At 43.2% G+C, this 25632-nt stretch overlaps 1 protein-coding gene across 1 annotated transcript in view; it reads right to left on the bottom strand.

Moving 5' to 3' along the window:
* Window positions 1-25368, bottom strand: part of LOC145409303 (uncharacterized) — a 232271-nt gene extending 206903 nt beyond the window's left edge. The window contains exon 1 of the mRNA XM_080279780.1: window positions 25216-25368. Coding sequence (XP_080135906.1) covers window positions 25216-25368 — 153 coding nt within the window. The remainder of the gene's footprint in view (window positions 1-25215) is intronic.
* Between the last annotated feature and the right edge of the window lie 264 nt (window positions 25369-25632).

Genomic DNA, 25632 nt, shown 5'->3' with positions numbered 1-25632 from the left:
TTCCTCTCCTGTCCCTCTTCCCCTCCCCTCTCCCCTTCATAAATCCTGATGGTGGTAGGGATGGGGGTGTGGTGTGGGTGTTTTCATCACTGCTAATCACTGTGTCACCTTGTTATTTGCACTCATTACTCTTCATTCTCAGACACAATTCACTACACTCCCTCCCTCCATTCAGTCAAGCAATTATCATTTTGTCTTTCTTCTTTAATCAGACTTTCTTTTCACAGTCCTATGCTTAAAACCGAGAGGGAAATGGTGTAGGTAAGTCCCATATTTTGACTTTAAAGGAAAAAAATAATGGGAGAAAAATAAAATGTGACGTCTGAATCTCGCTGGTGGCAAGCATTAACTACACTCGTTTTACTCTAACTTGGCCTCTGCAAATTGCACATCTCTTCCACCTTTGGAATGCTGTATTGTAACACTAATTTAACACTCGAATACAGTGCTGGTCATAAAGAAGTGTTACATTGAAAGGATGTAGAGATTCAGCAGGATCTTATTCAGCCACTGAGCTTACGTGAAATAAACTTGGAAAAATGGGGAAAAATCTCAGCTAAGTTAAAGTGAAAAGGGTATAGGCATTAACATACAGCAAAAGACATACATTTTTACCTTCTATATGCATTTTAAAAAGTGGGCCGTCTAACCTGTTTACTTAATTGTACCCGGTTTTAATTAATTCTTACAAGACTGTTCTGACTCCTACAGATGAGTGAGAACCTTCCTTAGTTGAATTTTTAGTGTTCTGCATTAGCCACAAAGAACTTAAAAGACGCTCCTTGGTAGAACAGATTGAGGATACGGCTGCCTGTTCCCCCTCCTTCCCTTACCACCACCACTATCATATTAAAGCTGCAAGGAACCCCACGGAATAAACTGTAGCTCAGAGCTTTTGACTAACACCTGTGCCAGGAACAAAGTTAGGTATTACATGGCGTCTATGAACTGAGGGAAAAACACAGAGCGCCTGGCTTTTGTGGAAGAAAAAAATGCAATAGTTCCACTTCAGCATGCAATGGAATTAAATTAAAATAGAAAATATTGCACACACACCATGTAAAAATAAGGGAGAAAAGTAAAGTACAGTAAGAAAGCGAGGTGCGATAAACTGTAAACTGTGGGAGATACTGCCAGCAGGTATGACGACTGTAAGATAAAGTACGATATAGGAAGATAATGTGCGATAAATCCGTAACAAAGGCACAGTTATGGCGATAAGAAAAAAGTGGTAGGTTGGAGTGAGTATGGTGGTTGCACGTGACTGACAAGGGTCCAGAATGTGAAGTCGGAAGGAAGGAGGGGGACAGGGGAAGCATGAGACGATGAGGAAGTGAATTTGGACAGAAACAGGTCAGGATTTAACCCAACATGTGTAGGCAGCACCGCGTTGTGTGGCTAGGGGACAGTCATAAACACAAACATGCATGACTGGCAACAGAACACCCAGTAACTATATCCCTATACAACATGGACGTGTAGATCTAAAAATCGAGGCTTCATTTCCTGTTTGTCGGCCATATTTCTCATAGCAGTGATATTTAATACTGCAAATCTCACCAAAACCACACGTCAAAGAGCACAGTGAATCTGGGTATGGCCACAGTGCAACTTCACACTTCAATGAAAAAAAAATAATAATAATAATAATAATAATAAGAGAGAGTAACCTAATTTACCTGAAGTCATCCCACATTTCCACGCAGACATAATATCATTTTTCCTTTTGTCTTTTCCTTTTTATTTTTAGAGACGACAATAATGAACACCAAACGGACATTAATATTTCTTTAGTTATGATAAAAGTAATGAACAAGAAAGATAACTTTGAAGTGGGGTGAAAGTACACACACATACACACATATCTACACACACACACACACACACACACACAAACACCGATGGATAGTGACCTTGAGTGTGTGTGTGTGTGTACCTGTGTGTGTGTGTGTGTGTGTGTGTGTGTGTGTGTGTGTGTGTGTGTGTGTGTGTGTGTGTGTGTGTGTGTGTGTGTGTGTGTGTGTGTGTGTGTTTATCTATGTGTGTACTGATATCTTTTCATGCTAAACATCATATACAAATCTCAATACCCTTCACCTATGCAAAACCTCAACTGTTTCACCGTATCTGGGAGTCTCAGCTACTATGACTACCGTAGCGATAATATTAACAGGACCAAGCGTCAGTCATAGTACCAAGCCTTAATGAACGATGAAAACGAACACCGATACAGAAAAAAAAAACAGTGTTAGTGCTGGTAAAATTCAAATTGGTCACAAGAGACACAGTACAAAAAGAGTATAATTATCAACCAAAAAACAGCACAGGTAATGTTTAAATGGATAGTCAAAGAGTATAATCAAACGTAATTATTCGTAAAACAGAGCATATCAGACACAGGTAATTATTAGATACAGTAAAGGACAGTAAAATGTGTTATTAGTAGTCAGGATACATGCAGACCAAAAACACAGCCTGCACCCTAATCCCATCTTGTTCTAATTTCGTCAACCCCAGAATTTTCTGGTGAGAGACGCCCTGCTGTTGTTCATGCAAGGGAGTGTTGCAGGGGCTCAATACTCAAACATTTCTTTAAGGCCATTGCTGTCTTAGGTGAAGGGAGGGAGGGTGGGGGAGGGGGTGACGGACGAGAGGAAAAGAAGGAACGGGGGAGGGGGACGGGAAGGGAAGGGTTGGATGGAAGAACCGTAAGGGAGAGAGGTGGAGAAGGGGAGGGGAAGCTGTGAGGAAAAGAAAAGGGAGGGAGGAAGGAAGAGGGAGGGTAAGGTGAAGGAGGAGGGGAATGGGTAGCATGAGAAGGGGAACGGACGGAGGAAGAGAAAGCGAAGGGAAGGGGGGAGGAGAATAGAGAAAAGGAAAGAAAGGGAGGAAAAAAAAAGAATACAAAACGAAAAAGGAGAGGAAAGGAAGGCGAAGGGAAAAGGAAGGGAAGAGTCAGAGGGAAAGGGGAAAAGGAAAGGAAGAGGAAAAGGGAGACAGCAGAGGGAAGTGCGAGAAGAAAAGGAAGGAGAAAGGGAGTGTGTGGTGGTGGTGTGGGGGGTGACATTGATCGTGGCCAGTAAATGTGCAATACAACCACTGTGGGGTCTGAGGTGATCAAGGCAAATACTGGTGGCTGATAGAGCTATTAGGAGAGAGGACGAGGGAGAGAGGGAGGAGAAGTGACAGAGAGAAGGAAGAGAGAGAGAGAGGAGGGGAAGAGAGAAAGGGAAGAGGCAGAGAGGAAAGAAGGAGAGCTAGGGAAAAGTGAGAGGAGAGGAAGAGAGAAAGGAAAGGAAGAATATAGCAGGGTAGGGGAGGGAGCACGGGCAACTGGGGTGAAATAAGATGTCAATAGGGTGGAGCTGAGTAGAATGAAGGCGGAGGAGTCACCCATCACCCAAGCAGGCAGGGCAGAACAGAACTTGAACAGAACAGAACAGGCAGTGGGCAGGGCAGGGCAGGACATGGGAGGGAAGGACATTCTAAGGTACGGCAAGGCAGGGACAGGGGAAGACAGGATCATTTAAGTCAAGCCAGAGCAGGGCAAGACAGGACAGAAGAGAACATAGGACGAGCATATAAGGTAGGACAGGACAGGACAAGACAAGACAAGACAACGCAGGGCAGAGCAGGGTAGAACAAGAAAGAGTTGTGGGTATTGGACGTCGACGAGGTGCAAGTCTGGTGATGTAATGGGTAGGAAGAGTTGTACATGATGCGTGCAAAATATTGTCTTATAATATGATATAAATAAGAGCTTCAAGTATATCATTATGACAAATATATCATGGCATCATAACTCAGAAAACGTATGTGGTAAATAGTTCGTACTGTTGTTACTTAGAAAAAGAAGCACGAGTATATGTAATAATTTCTGCGTTTCGTTAAGTTAACCAAGCAATGACAGATGGCAAAATGCTGGACCGTAGCACGTGAACCAGCTGCAGACCACAACCGCTAAGCTAGACCATATAACACCACCAGGACTTTGTTTTTAAGACAGAGTGAAAATATATTCGATCCGGGTCATCATCATCATCATCATCATCATCATCAACAACCTAATCTTTATTTCCATCACCATTCCTCCCCGGCGCCACCACACCGCTTTAACCGAAGTGAGGTGTGATAGCAATGAAGTACTTGACACCTGGCCTCACCTGCTCCACCATTACCTCCACCTCCATCCATCACATCACGCACCACACCCATGCACGCAACACCATGCGCTTTACTGTGTGTGTGTGTGTGTGTGTGTGTGTGTGTGTGTGTGTGTGTGTGTGTGTGTGTGTTTTACGTTAACCCGTCACTCTAAAGTATTCTTCTTCCCATCTCATTGCCCCTAATTGTTCTTCAGCTTTCAACTCATCTCTCTTACATTTGCTCTCCCTTATGTTTACCTCCTTTCCTCTTCTCCCATACCCTTCTCCCTCTCTTTCTTCCTTCCGTCCTTTCCTTCCCTTCCCTTCCCTTCCCTTCCCTTTTCACCCATTGCCCATCTTCTCTCTTTCTCCTTCCCTTTTCCTTTTCCTCCCTCTCTCTCCCTCTCGCCCTAATCGTGCAATAGTCGTTCGTACTGATTGATCTCCCTGTGACGCAATATTATCAGGTCTAAAAGAGATTGAAAGATGGAAAAGGAGAGGATTAATAATAGGGCAGATTGATGGTTGGAAGGGGTGAAGTAACAATGTGGGAAGACACAGGGAGGCGGAGAAGGTACTTTGATGATAAGGAGATGAAGGCGGTGATGTGTCAATGGGAGGAAATATGAATGGCGAGATAAGATACTGGGAAGAAACACAGTAAAGAAAACGTATGGCCAGATGCAAGACCTACTATTATCACACCCACATACAGGAAACCAGTACACACACACACACACACACACACACACACACACACACACACACACACACACACACACACGATACATCTGAAGTGTGTAGATTTTTCCAACACAATAAATTTACGACACTATACACACCCTCTTCCCCCTAGACTCCAGTCAATTCCCAGCACACTTCTCCGTCTGTCTATCTATCTATCTGTCTGTCTATCTACCGTTCTCAGTCAATGATCTCATCCCTATCCACGTCACCTCAGCTCTACCCATTTACTCGTGTGTGTGTGTGTGTGTGTGTGTGTGTGTGTGTGTGTGTGTGTGTGTGTGTGTGTGTGTGTGTGTGTGTGTGTGTGTGTGTGTGTGTGTGTGTGTGTGTGTGTGTGTGTGTGTGTGTCAATTTTCATGTTTACTTGGTATGTTCGTGTGTGTGAGCAGTTCATGTCAGACTTCATGCATGTGGTTAATGTCTCTTTTATGCCACTTCCTGATTCTCTCTCTCTCTCTCTCTCTCTCTATCGTTTTAGCCCTTTTACGCCCTGTCCCTCTGATCCCCACTACTGCATGCCTCACCACTTCGTAGCTCCTCAACTCCTGCCTGCCTCTCCATATGCCTGTTCACCCCTGCCTCACCCCTCCCTCTGTCTCCTTCCACTTTGCCTGCCTCCCCCCCCTCTTTCCTCCTCACCCCTCCCTTCCTCCCCTGCCTCTCCCCCTCTCTCTTTCTCCCCCTCCGCCGTCTTAGTCTCCCCCTCACGTCAGCTGTAGCAATGACCCTCCTGTTTTAAATCCTTGTGGCCACCTGCACAGGATTATGATTCATAATAGATAGACAGATAGATAGGACATATATCATATATGATATGATATATATATATATCATATATGTATATATACTGTTTGCAGTAAAGTCCTTCATTGGATTCGGCAGTTCAGGAAGTCATGGGATGATGCCGAGATATTGGATTTGCCGAATAATCAAAAACCTACCCGCTCAGTACCTTAAATATATTGGTGAACACTGTCATCACCACTTAACCTTTTAAACGCGGATCGTCGCGTTTGCGACGCTCGGCAAAAAGGACATAACGACGGAGCGTCGCGTTTGCTATTCTAGTAAATTTTGAATAACCGTGGGCAGGCAGGCTCCAGCTGGTATTGTCTATCAGTACCACCACCCTTTAGCTACTTTTAGCACACTTGACCTTTGTACCACTGACCTCCGTTGTTGCCAAGTATCGCGTTTTTCCCCCATCCCCCCCCCACCACGGCCCCTGCCAGCCTGGCTGTGATACATGGCAGCGCTCTGAGTGCTCAGAACTGTAAATCTACACTCTCCTCTCACAAGCAGTTTGTGCTAATAGGAAATGCTTGTTTCCCCAGTTGTAACACTAGCTTTTTTTTCTCACGGTTTGCCCCTGTTTAGCGTCAGTTTACCGCAGGCTTTCAAAGTGACATTATGGCGAGTTCTAGCTCTTCCGAGTCAGTGCAAGCAGCCGACATGAACGAGAATAAAGTGACGGGCGTAAGGCAGAATGAAAAGCGTGCCATGGTGATCTTTGGGGAAGTAATATGATTGAAAATAATGTAGTATACATGTTTTTAGCTGTGAAAATGGAAATGTTTGTTGAGTGACGGGAAGACCGCCGCCGCACTGCATGTCGGCCGTACACTCCGTTGATTTTAGCCTTATTTTCAGTGCTTATTGTACAAATACGGATTCCTAACTACCTTTACGTTGTAGTATAAAGTTTACTGTGACAGAATGAGGCTGTGGTAGAGGGGAAACCGGGTTGCTGGAGTTGTGAAAGTGAAGATTTGGTTACCCAACTTTGCAAGTCTCCACAAGTCCTTGGGTAGTCCACGAAGGCTCAACACCTGTCTCTGGAGAAAGCTGAATTTAAGTACTAGCTGCCATACCAAGTATAATGTTCTAGGGTTAATCTCTGATTTTTGGCTAATATTTTCCTACAGGTACTCAGACCGCGATACAACCCTGCCACTTGGGGGGGTGCGACTGTTCACGGCCGCGTTTAATGGGTTAAGGTATTACAACTTTGTTTGGATAGAGTACTGTATACTGTACAATACTGCAATGAATACAGTACTATACCTGTTTCTGAAAAATATATATAAATTAGTGAACATATACAAGTGTAATGACACAGTAGGCCTACAAGTCACATAACACTTCCTGGATGGCCGAAATGATACAGAATACAGTAATCCCTCCAATATCCGACGTAATAGAGCCATAGGCATGTCCGGATAGTGGTCCTGTCCTGATATTGGGCCCCAGCTTATGGACTTGTACTTATGGACCCTAACTCAGAGAAACACCTATACAACTCCCTCTGGACATGCAAAGCACCTATTCAAGACCCAAATCACACCAATAAGGCACATAAAAGACTGAAATAAATGCAAAAGAAGCATAAAATGAGGTTTTTGAGGTAGGTTCATACAATATTCATCATTCTGGGTACTTACAAGTCCCTGGCTCCTGGACTGGTAGTTATGGACCCTAACCTAGCCTAACTCAGAAAAACACCTTCCTACTGCACATGCACAGCACCTAAGACACAGCATATTCACACCAATAAGGGACGTAAAAGAGTGAAATGAGGTGTTTGAGGTAAGTATAGTATGGAAAATACAGTAGAGTACAGTATGAAACATTCTGCCTACTTACAGCAAGTCCATGGCCATCTCGATGAATAACTGCCTCCTTCCGGACTCTGACAGTAAGAAGGATTTCCTGAAGCACTTGCAGTACACTGTTATGAAGTCTTGCACTGAACTTAGTCATTCGCACTCAGAAGTCCATTCTCTATACAGTGCGCACTCTTGTCTAACTTATGCTCCATTGTAACTTAATAAGTGTTGCACTCTGCACTTTAACTTTTTCCACTCTTATAACCATTTTCAAAAGCAAAAACACAAGTCTATTTACGTTAAATTTAGTTCAAAAGTTGTCTTTTCATTCACAACTGTATATCCTTAACACAATGCACTGTTTTTTTCACTGCACAACACTGGGTTGTGGTGATGGCGTAACCACTGCAGACAACTCTGAAGACAGACGCAAACTCACGTCGAGCGGTGACTCCACCATGGCTGATGTGCTGGGCTGTGGCTCGGAGCATGAGGGCCTGTCTTGGGGAGGCAACGAAGTGGAGCCAGGGCTGGGCACAGCGGGGGTCACAGGTCTGAAAAAACTGTCAATGGTTGATTGTCGCAAGGAACGACGATTCTGACGATTAATGATGCGCTGCCTGAAAGCACGCACTTCCTCCACAAGTCCCAAGGGCCCCATCTCCCTGTCACAGTCCGGGTGTTCCAGGTAGTCGAGAACGAACTCTAGGTGTTCCCGGAGTGCGCTCAGCTTGGGGATGGCTGGAGTTGTGTCATGCTGAGAGGAGTCCGCATCATCGACGCCGTCCTCGTCGGAATCTTCAAGCTGGATACTGACACCTGCAACTGAAGATCCGATCTCGATATCAGACAAGGTCTGATACCCAGGATCGCCCTCGTCATCATCCAACCACATCGTCCACATCAACATCGTCGCCATGCTACATAGACGTGCATGGAAGTCATCCACGTCTAAACCTAGGAAATCATACTCCACATCCTTTCTGAGAAGCAGGCGAGACCAACCATTTTCTAGAGTCTTGACAGGGACTTCCTTCCATGCACTGGCCCAGTTGTAGATTGCAGATTTGATGTTGTAGCGGCAAAAGTTTTCCAAAGTCCGCTGGCCTTGCGTGTCCCGTCCCTCCCTGGGCTCGTCCTTGTCCTCGAGAACAACCATCACCTCGTCCAGGAACTTCCGGCTGTATAGGCGCTTTGTTGCCACGATCACTCCTTGGTCCATTGGTTGGATGAGAGCAGTCGTATTAGGTGGCAGAAACATGCACCTAATCCGGCCATTCGCAGCCACCAAGTCCTTGTCGCATGGGTGGGGAGGTGCATTGTCGAGGAGAAGGAGGGCCTTTACCTGGTCGCGTGGGATTCCCAGTATCTCCTCTGGTAATGTGTGACCTCCTTGACAAAGTGGCGGTGGAACCAGTCTTTGAAGATCTTGGCTGTAAACCATGCCTTCAAAGAATAGTACCAGACGACAGGAAGGACATCCATCACCCCACGAAGACACCGAAGCTGCTTTGCACGGCCAACAATAACGGACTTAAGCCGGTGCATGCCGTTAGCATTGGCACAACACAAAGCAGATATCCCTTGCTTGGAGAGCTTGCGGCCAAGTACATGCTTCTCCGTCTCCTCGGCTTGAGCGTTTGTTGGCAAAGAGCGACAGAATAAACCAGTTTCGTCAGTGTTGTAGACTTGACCGAGAGTGAGGCCCTCCCTGTTGATCAAGCCCTTCATCTTTTGCTGAAACTTGTCAACTCCATCCTCGTTAGCATCCAAAGCTTCGCCATGAGCTTTACGGTTGGTAAGGCCATGCCGTAACTTGAACGCAAAGTGCCAACCCTCAGATGCCTTGAAGTCTAGGGCGTCGTGAAGCCTGGCGAATTTCTCAGCAGCAGCCTTCAGCTCCGTACCACATACCATCACACCAGCAGCATGTTGCTGTCAATGCCAAATCAACGTGGAGCGGTCGACTTCAGCAAACTTGGGAGTAAACATCACCTTCCTCTCCACGTTGTGTTTGCTTCTCGACGAAAAGTCAGCCGTGCACTGCATGAGTTTGTCTCAGGATCTCTTAATATCAAACAAAGTAGATCGGGCCAGGTTGAACTCGCGGATGATGCGGGAAGAAGACCACCCCGCATCTACTTTCTCCAATATCTCCCGTTTCTTCTCCAGAGTCAACACCACTCTCTTCCTCTTCTCAGGCGGCGGGGCCATCATCACACACACGAAGGAGAGGCACGAGAGCAGCAGGAGAGCCTGCAGCAGGTAAGGCACCACCACAAAAGCGAGCATGTGGGCAGCCACAATGATGAGCGTTCACTCGCGACGAGAGACAGGCGGAAAGTGGGGAGGATGCAGGGGCGCTCTAGCGGACGTCGGAGGAATGACGCGCCACAACAAAGCTGTCCCGCGCCCCGCGCGCCAGGTTCAAATTACGGGTGGGAATTTTTTTGTTTTTTTTTTCGATTTTTTAGCGGTTTTCAGACCATTTTGGGAAGATTGGATCCCGGGACGATTATGTCCGGTTAGTGGGGATGTTCGGATATTGGGCGTTCGAATATTAGAGGGATTACTTATCTACCAGCTCAGTACATCACTTGTATTGGTGAATTCACCACTACTTATACTATTACAAATATGTTTGGAGTGAGTACTGTATACAGTACTTTTCCAAACACAAAATAAAATAGTCGGAAAATTGCATAAAATAAAGTGAAGGAATATGAATTGGTAAGGTGTTTCTGATGCAAGTTAAACGTACATTTAGCACTTATTGTTTTGTTCGTTTTTTTGTTTACATGTGAAAGGGAGAGTATTGATGGTAACAATAATGTATTCCATTAACCCCTTAATAACCTCCGGCATTGAACAACCCTTTACAGTACCGATGTCAGTGATGTCGAGTTAGTGAGCTATGAAAAAAAACTGTGAACAATTATGGGAAGGGAACGAAGGTCACTGGTATGTTTACACGACTCTACACTACAATTCCAAGTAGTCAGGTGTTGGTTAATCTCAGATGTTTTTGCCCATTTGGTAAATGCAGTTGACCCTTGTGCGGTGTCATGTAGTGTGGATCTGTCCGTTCTCCCCTTTGGGGTTGTTACATAGCCTATGATTTCATCATCCTTTGTGTAATTTTAACGCACAGTATGCTGCATGTTTGATCACGAGCGTGTTCTGCCTCAGTCCCCCCCTTCTACCGTTATAGTAGAATAAATAAATAAATACTGTTTATGAGTGGTGTGGAATAGTTACCCTCCCATAGAACTCGTTCTCTTTGGAGCCAGCCTGATAGAAAACCCAGTAAGGTAAGGAGTACTGCTATCAGTATCGAGTATTTTAAACCTCAGGTGAGCGATTTCTCTATGAATTTTCAATGTTTCTCACCAAAAGCGGAGGTTTGAGCCAAAAAATTTTTTTTCCAAAATTGGTCGGGATTGGGGGGAGTCAGTGGTGGAAACTCGGTCGGGACGGGGTGAGTTAAAGGATAAGGAACTTTTCTTATGCAGTACTGTACAGTATACATAAATATATCAGTTTTTGTATTTATGGTTGTTTATATTAACTACACGTGCATGAAAATAAGGGCTACTAAGATTGATAGCAGTTTAAGGAGAAAAAAACTACTTAAAAAAAAAAAAGCTCATGAAAGACCTTCAGGAACCAATTATTTTCGTAAGTTGAGGACTCCCTGTACTGGTAACTGTGTCATGTTGTCACCCTCATAAAGAAACTGCCAAAGTCGTTTTTTCTACTTTTCGGGAAATTGGAAAGAAACTATCTAATTTTCTTAATTTTCAATGTGTTAGACAGAAACTTGAGGTTCATTTTAGACCACTCACACCTAGACCTGGCAAAGGCGGCTATACCAATAGCAGCGCCACGTGATGAAGAATTGATTTAGGCAAAAATCCAGAAATTGCTGAAAAATGACGAGCAGTTTCTTTATGAGGGTGACGATATGCAATCCTGAAGTTGCATAATAACCCGTGGATTGCGCAATTACCTTTTTTTTTTTTATTCCACCCAGTGGTGTGCAAGAAGTGAAGATTTTTTTTTCTTTAGTTTTGTTTATTATAAACTTGAAGATAAACATACAGGGCATCATCTGGTGAAATAAAAATACTGTAATCTCTCCGTCTTTGTGTAGGGCCATGCATAAGTTTACATAGGGACACAACCTGGCCAGGGGGGGGGACACAACCTGGCCGCACTATGGGGTGATACTACTACTCTGCGGCCAGGTTGTGTTAGGAAGAATACTGCCACCGTATTCCCTGCGTGTCATAAAAGGCGACTAAAAGGGGCGAGGTGAGGGGACTAGGGACCCCCTCCTCTGTTTTTTAGTTCCTAAAAAGAGACAGGCCAGAGAAAGGGATGGGGGATGGAGTTATCCCCGTACCCTGAAGATTGGGTCTATGAATGTGCGTGGATGTATTACGATTGAGGCTAAAAGGGAGGAGATTGGGAGAATGTTTGTGAGAAGAAAGTTGGATGTGTTAGCTTTGAGTGAAACGAAGGTGAAAGGGAAGGGGGAATCTATGTTTGGAAGTGTGAATGGAAGATTGTTAGGTGTTGATAGAGGAAGGGCAAGAGAAGGTGTGGCCTTGTTAGTGAGTCCGGAAGTTCAGCAATGTGTGATTGAATGGAAGGAGGTGTAATCGAGACTGATGTGGGTGAAAGCGAAATTTGAACGTGAGTTGTGGGTGTTTGTGAGTGCATATGGGCCTGGTAGTGAAAGGGATGAACAAGAGAGGGAGTCTTTCTGGAATGATGTTGATGAGTGTCTGCAAAGTTTTGGAGCGAATATGAATGTGGTAATGATGGGAGATCTGAATGCTAGAGTGGGAAATGTAGCAGTTGAAGGTGTAGTTGGTATCCATGGTGTGCCTGGAAGAAATGAAAATGGGGAACGAATGATAGCGATGTGTGTTGAGCGAGAGATGATGATTGGGAATACGCTGTTTGAGAAGAAAGATATTTATAAGTATACATGGGTGAGACAGGAGGGTGGAAGGGTTGTTGATAGAGCTTTGATGGACTATGTGGTTGTGTCTAGGAATGTAATAGGAAGATTGTTGGATGTGAGAGTTCTGAGAGGGGAGGGTGGAGGTATGTCTGACCACTACCTGGTGGAGGGAAAGTTAAGAGTAGGTAAGAGATGGGTGAGAGCTAGGAGGGTTAGGTGTGGCAGGGAGGTTTTGAAAGTGAGTGAGTTGGATAAAAGAGAGAAAAAGAGAGAGTATCAGGAGAAATTGAAAGATGAGTGGAACGCAGTGAAAGATCGGAAAAATGGCAGCGTGGAGGAGGAAAGGCAGTTGTTTAAGAGTGCTGTGGTGGGGCATGCAGAAGAGGTGTGTGGTGTGAGATGTGTGGGTGGTGATGTAAGAAAAGGAAGTGAATGGTGGTGTGAGGAAATAAGTATGGCTGTGGCTGAGAAGAGACGTGCATGTGAAGTGTGGCTGCAGAGGAAGGATGAGATGTCATATGAAAGGTATAAGGAAAAGAGGAATAGAGCGAGAAGGGCTGTGCGTGATGTTAAAGTGGCGGCAGATGAGAGGTGGGGTAGGGGGCTGACAGAGAATTTTCAACAGAATAAGAAAATGTTTTGGAAGGAGGTGAAAAGGGTGCGAAAGGGAGAGTCTGGGAAGGAAGAACGAGTAAAAGCAGTGGATGGAAGGTTGTTAATTGAGATGGATGCAGTAAGGAAGAGATGGGCAGAGTATTTTGAAAGATTGTTAAATGTAGAGGAGGAAAGGGTGGCTGTGATTGTGGCAGATGGAAGGGTGCAAGGAATAAATGTGTTGGGAGAATTGAATGATTCTTTGATCACGAAGGAGGAAGTGGAGAAGGCAGTAAAGGAGATGAAAACAGGGAAAGCTGCAGGTATGGATGGGTGTGCTGTGGAATGCCTGAAGGGTGGTGGAGTGACTATTGTTGACTGGTTAGTAAGGTTGTTGAATGTGTGCTTTGAGAAAGATATGGTGCCAGTTGACTGGGCAAGTGCTTGTGTGGTCCCGTTGTATAAAGGCAAGGGTGATAAGTATGAATGTACTAGCTTTAGGGGTATAAGTCTGTTGAGTGTTGTAGGTAAGGTGTATGGCAGAGTGTTAATTATGAGAGTTAGAGAGGGTACAGAGGGAGTGATTGGTGATGAGCAGTGTGGCTTTAGGAGAGGGAGGGGATGCGTTGATCAGGTGTTTGTTGTGAGACAAGTGTGTGAAAAGTATTTAGCGAAAGGCAAGGATGTGTTTTGAGCATTTATGGATTTAGAGAAAGCGTATGATAGAATTGATAGGGAGGCTTTGTGGACTGTTTTAAGATTGTATGGACTTGATGGTAGGTTACTAAAAGGGGTGAAAAGTTTTTATGTAAATAGTAGAGCGGGTGTAAGAGTGGGAAATGCTGTGAGTGATTGGTTTCCCATGAGAGTGGGGCTGCGACAGGGATGTGTGATGTCGCCTTGGTTGTTTAATATTTACATGGATGGTGTTGTAAGGGAGGTGAATGCAAGAGTTTCAGGTGGAGGTCTGAGTCTGGTGAATTTTGTTGGTGGAGAGTGGAATCTGAAGCAGCTGCTGTTTGCAGATGATACTGCACTAATGACTGATTCAGAGGAGAGATTGAGACAGTTGGTAGAGGAGTTTGGAAGGGTGTGTGAAAGGAGGAAATTGAAAGTAAATGAGAATAAGAGTAAAGTGATGAAATGTACGAGGTTGATAGATGGTAGGGGGATGAATATAGTTTTGAATGGTGAGTTGCTTGAGGAGGTAGATTATTTTAAATATCTAGGGTCACATGTTGCTGTGGATGGAAGAATAGATGCAGAAGTGAAGTTTAGAATAAATGAAGTAGGAAAGTTGCTGGGAGGAATGAAAAAAGTGTTTAAATGTCATTCGCTTAGAATGGATGTAAAGAGAAGGCTGTATGAAGGTTTTGTGGTACCGACTGCATTATATGGGTCTGAAACATGGAATATGGGTGTAGCAGAGAGGAAAAGTTTGAATGTAATGGAGATGAGGTGCCTGAGGAGTATGTGTGGAGTGACGCGTATGAATCGGGTGCGAAATGATGAAGTGCGAAGGAGAACTGGAGTTGTTCGGGAGATGGCTGGTAGAGTTGAGCAGAGGGTGTTGCGATGGTTTGGGCATATGGAGAGAATGGATAATGAGCGATTGGTGAAAAAGATAACTAGATCTGATGTGAGAGGTTTAAGGCTGAGAGGAAGACCACAAATAGGATGGATGGACAGTGTGAAGAGAGCGCTGGATGCGAGAGGGTTGTCTGTTGAGCAAGGAAGAGTGGCTGTGCGTGACAGAAATAAATGGAGAGAAATTGTGAATGAATAAGTGATGACGCAGCCCTGAGGGGATATTCTCCCGCATTTGGTCTGATCAGCTAGTCAGGTCAGGTGCGGGTAAGGGGATGGGTCTGTTATGATGTGGCAGGGGTAAACCAGTTCTGCTGTCGGGCCCTGCTGCGGATGTCACTGATTGCATTGTGCAGTTGACCCTTGTGCGGTGTTGTGCGGTGTGGATCTGTCTGTTCTCCCCTTTGGGGTTGTTACATAGCCTATGATTTCATCATCCTTTGTGTAATTTTAATGCACAGTATGCTGCATGTTTGATCACGAGCATGTTCTGCCTCAGTCCCCCCCTTCTACCGTTATAGTAGAGTAAGTCGTTCTTTCTGTTGTTCAGAGCGGGATTGTCAACTCTTTGTCCCCATGGCTTCATTTGCGCGTCCTTCTTACAAGTTGTATCAAGCTCTGCTGGCCCCTATATAATAAGCTCAGTCTCTGCATCATTGCCACTTAGATCTACTCCTCATTTTGTTCACATCTCTGTCCTCCCCTGTACCGTTATTATTATTGTGAGTGCTCCGGAAGTCTCCAACCATCTAGCAGCTGTGTAATTTGAGTATAACTGTTATTGCATTTTTTCCTTGTACTGTATAGCATAAGGTGTTGATTTGTAGGCCTAGTGAGTTTTTTTTGTAATTCATGTAAAGTTCTTATTGTCAGCTATCATTAATAATAGTTTGTATCTGTAATAATTTATCTTGCATTAACTGAGCATTACCCAGTGTATTTTCATTTTATCAGGGCTGACTTAGGTAAATTTACTCTTGCTAATTTTATGTTAATAGAGGCTATTACAGTTAACCATATATTTAACCTGGTTTTTGCCATTACATTATCCTTATGAGTCCTGAATGTTTTGTTGTTAGTTTGTGCATTAAACTTTAACTTGTAATTTTACCTAACTCTTTTGTTTTGAACCTGGAACTTTACGGGACAGTAGTGATTTTTAGTATTCTCACTTAAAGTGTACATTATCTTTCTCTGTTCCGTAACATAAATTTGGCGACCTCATATCAGGATATTCAGGATATTATCATAAGGATATTGCTTGATATTTTGTGACTGTTACTTATTCATGATGTCTACTATTACTACACTTGATGAAGCCAAAGATTTTTTGTCAAATGTGCAAACAGTGTGTGATGTAGAAAACAGAACAAAGAATGAACTTAAGCTTGTTGCTCAACAATTAGGAATTGCTGTTCGCTCTCATCATTCTAAAGATCAAATTGTTGATATGATTAATGAAAGCTTGTTTAATGTAACTCCTCCAAATGAGCAAACGCAGATTGAATTAGCTAAGTTACAGCTAGCCCTGCAGGAGGCTCGTGTGAAGGAAGCTGAATTTCAAGCACGTGCTAAGGAGGCTGAGTCTCAGGCTAAGGAGGCTTGTGTTAAGGAGGCTGAGTTTCACGCACAAGTTGAACTTGCTAGGATTCAGGCAGACCATGAGTATCGCATGAAACAAGGTGGAACTGGATCATCTAGCTCTGATGATTTTGATGTGGCTAAAAATGTTAAACTTGTCCCTCCTTTTAATGAATCTGATTTAACAAAGTATTTTCAGTTGTTTGAGAGGGTAGCTACAGGTTTTAATTGGCCCAAAAAGTATTGGCCAGTACTCCTTCAAACTGTTCTCACCGGTAAAGCTCAAGTAACTTATGCATCTTTGCCTCAGGATTAATCTGATAATTATGATGTAGTTAAGAGCTTGATTCTTAAGGCCTATGAGCTTGTTCCTGAAGCTTATAGAGTAAAATTTAGGACAACTTACAAGCAAGATAAGCAATCCCATGTTGAGTATGCAAAAATCAAAGAAGATCTGTTAGAGCAGTGGTTAAATTCTAAGAATGTGGATTCTGATTTTGGTAAATTTAAGCAGATGATTTTGCTGGAGGATTTCAAGAGGTGTATTAGTAAAGTTGTAAGCCTATATCTTGATGAGAGAAGAATAGATAATTTGTCTGATGCTGCAGTTTTAGCTGATGAATATGTTCTCACTCACAAGAGATATTCTAGAGATAAAAGGAAAGCTGATAGTAAGTACGTTGCCTCTACTCAGAGTACAGGTAACAGGAAAGAGAATAAAGATGATGTTTCTCAGGAAGTAAATACCAGCTCCACCTCTAGATTTCAGAAAAGTAAATGTACTTATTGTAGTAAGCTTGGTCATACTACGGATAAATGTTTTAGGAGACAGCGTGATATGAACAAAAAGGAGTCTTTAAATATTCAGTCAATTGGTCTAGTGTCCACTCTTGAGAGTTCCCAGAATTCTTTAACTGAGTTAACTGAACCTGCTTTGAGGGGTAACTTAAATTCTCATGATGGAGCTCCTCTTTTGAGCAGTAACATGGGTGACACTCTCAACAGTTCATGTGCTAATTTCCTGTCTGATGGTTTTGTCAGTCCTCTGGACAGAAATGACAGGAAATCAGTTAAAATATATCGTGATACAGGTGCTTGCCAATCCCTTATGCTGACCAGTGTTCTAGGCTCTAATGTTAATTCCTCTGATGAAACTGTAATCTTACAAGGTGTAGGGAATAATTACTTCTCTGTCCCTCTGTGCAGAGTGAATTTAGAGTCTGGTTTTGTTAATGGTTCCGTTATGGTTGGGTTGGTTGAGACACTCCCAGTGTCAGGTGTAACTTTCTTACTTGGAAATGATATTGGTGGAAGTCAAGTGTGTCCAGCTCCTCAGTTGTCTAGTGAGCCAGTGGCTGCGACCCAGGATTGTGATGTCCCTGATGTGTTCCCTGCATGTGCTGTCACTAGGGCTAAGTCTAAAGTTACTGGTGATTTAGAGGATAATGATGATGATGATGTTATCCTAGCTGACACTTTTCTTGCTAATTTGGACCACACACCAGATGAGGCAGTACCCCGTAGTGTTGATAATTTGTCTCGTCAAGAGTTGGTTGAGTTGCAGGTTGCTGACCCTGAGTTGAAAGGTCTAGCTAACTCTGCTTACAGTGAAGAAGAGTCAGCCGGTGCTTCTACTTGTTATTATGTAAAGTCAGGAGTACTTATGAGGAAGTGGAGACCCCCAACAGTATCAGCCGACTGTGAATGGGAGGTTGTACATCAAGTTGTCATCCCTCATGTTTGTAGGCAGGATATCATTAGAGTGGCTCATGATTCCAGTTTGGCAGGACACCTTGGAGTGAGGAAGACTGTGGCACGCATTTTGAAACACTTCTACTGGCCAGGTATCTTCAGGGATGTTTCCTGGTATTGTAAGTCTTGTCACACCTGTCAAGTTGTGGGGAAGTGTAATCAGACCGAAAAGGTTGCACCTCTAGTTCCCATTCCTCCTTTTGAGGCGCCTTTCACCCGTGTGTTGGTGGATATTGTGGGCCCTCTTCCTAAGACTTCTTCAGGATTTTCTTATGTGTTGACCCTGATTGATATGGCTACTCGTTATCCTGAAGCCATCCCACTTAGATATATCTCAGCAAAGAACGTGGTTAAGGAAATGCTAGGGTTCTTCACAAAGTTTGGTCTGCCCAAGGAGGTACAGTCAGACCGGGGAAGTAATTTCATGTCGAATGTTTTCAAGCAGTCTCTGAAAGAGTTGGGCATCACCCAGATCATGTCTTCAGCTTACCATCCCCAGACCCAAGGAGCGTTGGAGAGATATCATCAAACACTCAAATCGATGCTCAAGAAATACTGTTTGGAACATCAGAAAGACTGGGATAAAGGTCTTCCATTCGTTGTGTTTGCCGCAAGAGAATCTCCAAATGAATCACTGGGCTTCTCACCTTTTGAACTACTGTTTGGCCATGAAGTAAGAGGACCCCTTAAGTTACTCAAGGAATGCTGGCTGTCGGAGGAAGATGACGTCAACCTGCTGGAGTATGTGATGAAGTTCAAAGAATGGCTGTCCACTGCTTTACAGCTGGCGAGAGAGAATTTAGGAGCTGCTCAGGAGAAGATGAAGTCTTGGTATGATAAGAAGTCCAGGTTACGCCACTTTCAGCCAGGAGATCAGGTTTTGATTCTGCTACCGGTTCATGGGCAACTTCTTCAAGCCAAGTTTAGTGGTCCTTATTTCATGGAGAAGAAACTCAGTGATGTCAACTATGTCATCGCCACACCAGATCGTAGAAAGAACAAGCAACTATGTCACATCAACATGCTAAAGTTATATCACAGGCGGGACGAAAATAATCCAGTCTGCACTGTAGCTGTTCCACCCGAGTCTGCAAGTGAAGCTCTCCCATGCAGTATGAGCCTGAGTGATAGTTTGGGGAAGAATCCTGATATCATGAATGATCTCCAGACTAAGCTTTCTCATCTACCTCCCGAGGAAAGGCAGGAGTTTTCGGCATTACTGTAGGAGTACCTGCAAGTGTTCCGTGCCACTCCAGGAAGAACCACTGTGTTGATGCATGATGTCGATGTTGGAGACGCAAAGCCAATTAAATTGCCTCCTTACTGTGTGAACCCAGTGAAAGTTCCTCTCATCGAGAAGGAGCTTGGCTACCTGTTGGACCACAAGATGATAGAGCCCTATCAGAGCGAGTGGAGTTCTCCTGTCACTCTAGTCCCTAAGCCAGGTGGGTCACAGCGGCTTTGCATCGACTACAGACGTGTTAATCAGATCACCAAAACAGACACTTACCCTCTCCCTCGCGTGGAAGATTGCATAGACAAGATCGGAAAGGCTAGGTACATAAGTAAGTTTGATTTGTTAAAGGGATACTGGCAAGTACCTATGACTGAACATGCTAGGGAGATCTCATGTTTTGTAACACTAGGAAAGACTTTTGCATGTTCCGTAATGCCATATGGTATGAAGAATGCACCAGCCACATTTCAGAAGCTCATGAATGTTGTAACAGAGGGTTTGGCAGGGTGTGTTGTTTATATTGATGATGTATTAATCTTCAGTGACAACTGGAAAGATCACCTATGCCATGTCAGTAAATTTCTTGAGCGTTTGGTTCAGTCTAACCTTGTAGCTAATTTATCAAAGTGTGAGTTTGGTCGAGCTAAAGTTCAGTACCTTGGGTACGTAATTGGTGATGGACATGTTGCACCACCAGGAGCTAAGGTTCAGGTTATAAGTGATCTTCCCAGACCTAAAAGTAGGAAAGAGCTATAAAGATTTTTGGGAATGGTAGGTTATTACAGGAGATTTGTTCTTAACTTTTCAATTCTTGTATCACCACTTACAGACCTACTGAAAAAGGGAGTTAAATTTGTCTGGACTGATAACTGTGAATTCTCTTTCAACAAACTTAAAGCTATCCTATTAAGTCAGCCAGTGCTCGCTACTCCAAATTTTGCTAAGCCTTTTAAGATGGCTGTTGATGCAAGTGATACAGGAGCTGGGGCTGTTTTGCTGCAAGAGGATGATCAGGGTATTGAACACCCTGTATCTTACTACAGTAAGAAGTTCACTCCACCTCAAAAGAACTACTCAACTATTGAGAAAGAGCTTTTGGCCTTGATTTTGGGTTTACAGCATATTTCATTTTATTTGTGTTCTGGTTTTGACCCCATAGTCATTTATACCGATCATAACCCACTGAAATTCCTTGGTAAGTTTAAAGATAAAAATCAGAGATTGACAAGATGGAGTCTACTTCTTCAGGAGTATTCATTAGACATACAACATGTCAAGGGGAAAGAAAATGTTATTGCAGATTGCTTATCTAGACTTTAGACAGATTGTTTTAGAGTAATAAGAAATTTCCTTTGTAAATTTCTTTTTCTTTGTGGGGAGGTGTTACATAGCCTATGATTTCATCATCCTTTGTGTAATTTTAACGCACAGTATGCTGCATGTTTGATCACGAGCATGTTCTGCCTCAGTCCCCCCCTTCTACCGTTATAGTAGAGTAAGTCGTTCTTTCTGTTGTTCAGAGCGGGATTGTCAACTCTTTGTCCCCATGGCTTCATTTGCGCGTCCTTCTTACAAGTTGTATCAAACTCTGCTGGCCCCTATATAATAAGCTCAGTCTCTGCATCATTGCCACTTAGATCTACTCCTCATTTTGTTCACATCTCTGTCCTCCCCTGTACCGTTATTATTATTGTGAGTGTCCGGAAGTCTCCAACCATCTAGCAGCTGTGTAATTTGAGTATAACTGTTATTGCATTTTTTCCTTGTACTGTATAGCATAAGGTGTTGATTTGTAGGCCTAGTGAGTTTTTTTTATAATTCATGTAAAGTTGTTATTGTCAGCTATCATTAATAATAATTTGTATCTGTAATAATTTATCTTGCATTAACTGAGCATTACCCAGTGTATTTTCATTTTATCAGGGCTGACTTAGGTAAATTTACTCTTGCTAATTTCATGTTAATAGAGGCTATTGCAGTTAACCATATATTTAACCTGTTTTTTGCCATTACATTATCCTTATGAGTCCTGAATGTTTTGTTGTTGGTTTGAGCATTAAACTTTAACTTGTAATTTTACCTAACTCTTTTGTTTTGAACCTGGAACTTTACGGGACAGTAGTGATTTTTAGTATTCTCACTTAAAGTGTACATTATCTTTCTCTGTTCCGTTACAGGGTTAAGATGCGAATGAATGTGTTTGAATGGATGAGTAAACGGGGAGTGTGTCGTCCTGTCTCGGCTACCTCCCTTTCCTTGGGGAAAGCAGCCTAGGTATATAGATAGATAGATAAACTTGAAGATAAACATCCAGGGCATCATCTGGTGAAAAGAAAAATTCTCTCTCCGTCTTTGCGTAGCACCATGCGTAAGTTTGCATAGGGGTCAAGTAGTTAACTCTGATGCACGGCCAGGACAGCCTGAGCTGTGACTTGCAACATGACACTACCCAGCCTGAGCTGTGGCTCGCAACCTACGGGTCAATACTGCATGGTTGCTTTTGCCGATGGAGTCTCGGACCATCACTTAGTGATGGCCAAGGTAGAGCTGCAAAGAAAGTGGTTGAGGAGGCGAAGGGGAAGACAGGAGGAAGCAGCTCCTGTGAGAAGAGTGGAGAAATTGCAAGATAGTGAGAAGAGGACAGAGTATAAGAGCACAGTGGAAGAAAGATTGGGAAGGTATGAGCTAGAGCAGATGGAAGGGGTGGAAGACGTATGTAAGATATTCACGGAAGAGATCAGCGCAGCGTGTGAGGCGGTTTGTGGAGTGAGGAGGAGATGCAAGGGTGTGCAAGGGACAGCATGGTGGAATGATGAGGTGAAACGAGCTGTGGAACAAAAGAAGAAGGCATATGGTGAATGGTTGGCGAGTAGAGGTAGGGGAGAAGATGAGAGAGAGAAGAGAGAGGTATATGTGAGCAGGAGAAGGGAGGTTAAGAGACTGGTGAAGGAGAGTAAGAAGAAAGTGGATGAAGTGTTTGGGAGGAATCTGAGTGTGAAATGGAGGGAGAGTAAGAAATTGTTTTGGAAGGAGGTAAAGAAAGTAAGGCAGTGTGAAAGGGGAAATAGTAGGGGAGTGAAAGATAGGAATAATAGATTGTTGGTGGAGAAAAGAGAGAAATTGAGGAGATGGAAGGAGCACTTTGAGGATTTGTTGAATGTAGAGAATGAGAGCAGTGTGAGTATAAGTGGTTGGGGAATGGCTGGGAGAAGAAGAGATGAGAGGAGGGAGGAAGAGATCAGTAGGTCGGAAGTAGTGGAAGCGATGAAGAAGATTAAGCTGGGAAAGGCCCCAGGAATTGATGGAGTGTGTGGTGAAATGCTTAGGTATGGGGGTGAGATTGTTGTGGAGTGGATATGGAAGTTGTGTAGATTGGCTTGGGAGGAGGGAAGGGTTCCAGAGGACTGAAAAATCAGGTATAATTGTTCCTCTGTACAAAGGAAAAGGGGAGAGAGAAGTATGTGGTAACCATAGGGGTATTTGCCTTCTTAGTGTGACTGGTAAAATATATGGTAGAATACTCATTGATAGGGTTAGGCATATGACAGAGGAGCTAGTTGGAGAAGAACAAGGGGGATTTAGGAAGGGAAAAGGGTGTGTAGATCAGATATTTGTTCTAAGATGTTTAGTGGAGAAGTATCTAGAGAAGGGAAGGAAAGTGTACGCTGCCTTCATGGACTTGGAGAAAGCTTATGACAGAATAGATAGGAAAGGTATGTGGAAGGTATTAAGAATATATGGAGTGGAGGGGAAATTGTTGAGTGCTGTGAAGAGTATGTACGAGGGAGCTAGGGCTACGGTGCGAGTGGATGGTGAGCTGAGTGAGTTCTTTGATCTCAATGTGGGACTGAAACAGGGGTGTGTAATGTCTCCATGGCTGTTTAATATATATATGGATGGGGTCGTAAAGGAGGTACAAGGTAGGGCAGTGGATGTGGGGGTGGCCCTAATGAATGAGGGTGAGATTTGGAAGCTTCCGGTGTTGCTGTTTGCTGATGATACAGTATTGTTGAGTGAAGATGAATGGGAGTTGCAAGGTTTGGTGAATGAATTTGGGACAGTGTGTAGGAGGAGGAAGCTGAAAGTTAATGTAAACAAAAGTAAAGTTATGGTGTTTGAGAGGAATGAAGTCACAGAGTGTGCAGTGAGGTTGGATGGTGAGGATATGGAGAATGTGAGTGCATTCAAGTACTTGGGTAGTGTGATGAGTAAGGATGGAAATTTGGGGGATGAAGTACGTGAAAGGGTACAGCAGGGAAGGAAGGTTGTTGGCACACTGAAAGCAGTGATGAGAAATAGGGAGGTGAGTATGGAAGTTAAGAAGTCACTGCATGATGGTATTGTGATCCCTACCCTGACGTATGGAAGCGAGGCGTGGACCTTGCAAGAGGGGAACAAGTCAAGAGTGAGAGCAGTGGAAATGAGTTACTTGAGAGGAGCATGTGGAGTGACATGGAGGGACAGGTTGACGAATGAAGAAGTGAAGGAACGTTGTGGGGTAGATGTGGATGTGGTTGAAAAGATTAGGAGAAATACACTGAGGTGGTTTGGACATGTGGAGAGGATGGAGAATGAAAGACTGACTAAGAGGGTGTATGTAGGTGAGGTGGAGGGAGGGAGAGGGAGGGGTAGACCGAGGATGAGGTGGAGGGATGGAGTTGAGAGGTATATGAGGGAGGGGGGGGTGAGTTGGGGGGAGGGGAGTCAAATGGTGGGTGACAGAGTGACTTGGAGGCGTTTTGTCTGCGGCCACCCTTTGCGGGATTAGGGCGTCGGGCTATAGATAGATAGATAGATAGATCATTTTCTTGCCTAATAAATATATGATCTTGTACTGATGGATCATCAAGTCCTCTTTTTCTGGTGTTTTTCTTTACATGCTGTGTTAGGAAAAACTCTTGCTCAAGGTCCAGGAGCTTTTGGTCTCAACAACTTTTTATGGCATCATACATCAAGAGTACAGTACCTGTATTCCAATTTATATCTGTATTGAAATCTCCAGTTTATATAATTCATTCACAGTCCTCTTCCATTCTATGTAGTTATGTTCTTAAACTCTGAATTGCACTTTCTGCTGGGTCTTCATATTCGCCTCTTTCCCAAGTGTTTGTTTTGGGCATGTATAAATTTGTTAATCAGTTCTACTTGTGATGGTATATCTAGTTCTATTTCTTTGACTTGTAGAGTTTTCTTTGTTAAGATTATAATTCCTCCTATTCTTAAAGTTTTGTCTCTTTCCCATACATTATACTCCTCTGAGTTTACGGTATCATTTGATATTTTGGGGGTTAATTTTTTTTTTAAGTCAGGCAAATAATATGTGGTTCCTTTTCTTTGGTATAGTCTTTCATCTCTAATAATTTAGACACCATTCCATCTACATTTGAGTACGTCAGCTTAATCATCTTGTTTACATACTTGCCACAGCTTGAGTCTACCACCTCCCTTCTTTTTATTCCCTGTTTGTTATGTACCACTTTCGTACCTGCAATCCAATTACTTTGTAAAATAATTCACTCCTCTCTTCCTCTGATCTTTCCTTGTTCTTTGTTTTTGCTTCCTCTCTCTTCTCCTTTAGTATTCCCAATTCCTCTCTGGTTAGGCATTTTTTTTAATCCAATTTTTTAAAAATTCCTCTTTTTTCCATGAGTTTGTTTGCATTTTTTAGCATTTCCTCCACAGTTTTCACACTCTGGAAGGCTACTTTCAGAGGCCTTAACTTATTTCTTACATATTTCCCTAGCCTTTTGTGTTCCTCTCCATGTTTATCACAGATTTCCTTTGATACTTCCTTCAATATGTTCATTATTTTGCTATCTCCTTTTTATCATTCTAAATTTTGTTTCTTGTTTCTTCATCATCTGCACTGGTGATTACTAGAGATTTGTTGATATCTGATGATTCTTTGACCAGTTTTGGGTTGTTTTTAATTATTTCTTTCACTTCCTTTTGAATGTTTTTTTCTTCAGCTTTTGCTTCTGAGTCTTTCCTTACTTTCACCATTTCAGCATATGTAGTTTCTGCTTCATCTTTGCAACTTTTCATGACTTTGTTCACCATGGTTATCTTCTCTTCACTATCACTGCTGTGATCTGTCAGACAGCTTGCTTGCCTGATTGTCTCTATGTCATTTCTGAACTCCTCCATAATACTCTCAAGGTTGACAACTGTACTTGTCATTTCACTAATCTTCCCTCTAAATGAACCTATATGAACTGACATGTCATCAATTGTTGTGTCTTTTTTGTTTAATTCCTTTACTAATTTTTCATTTTCTTTCTTCTGCATGCTTTCATCTCTTTCACTTTGAAAAGTTTTCTCCAGCTTTTATTCGCTTTCACTGCTAATTTACTATATGTTTCTATTTCAGCCACTTCTGGGTAGAAATCATCATCCTGTTTTCTACCTTTA

The sequence above is a fragment of the Coenobita brevimanus genome, chromosome 80 (assembly GCF_032717465.1).
Source record: "Coenobita brevimanus isolate Jiangsu-jjx chromosome 80, ASM3271746v2, whole genome shotgun sequence".
NCBI lineage: Eukaryota > Metazoa > Arthropoda > Malacostraca > Decapoda > Coenobitidae > Coenobita > Coenobita brevimanus.
This window is presented reverse-complemented; position numbering and strand designations above follow the sequence as displayed.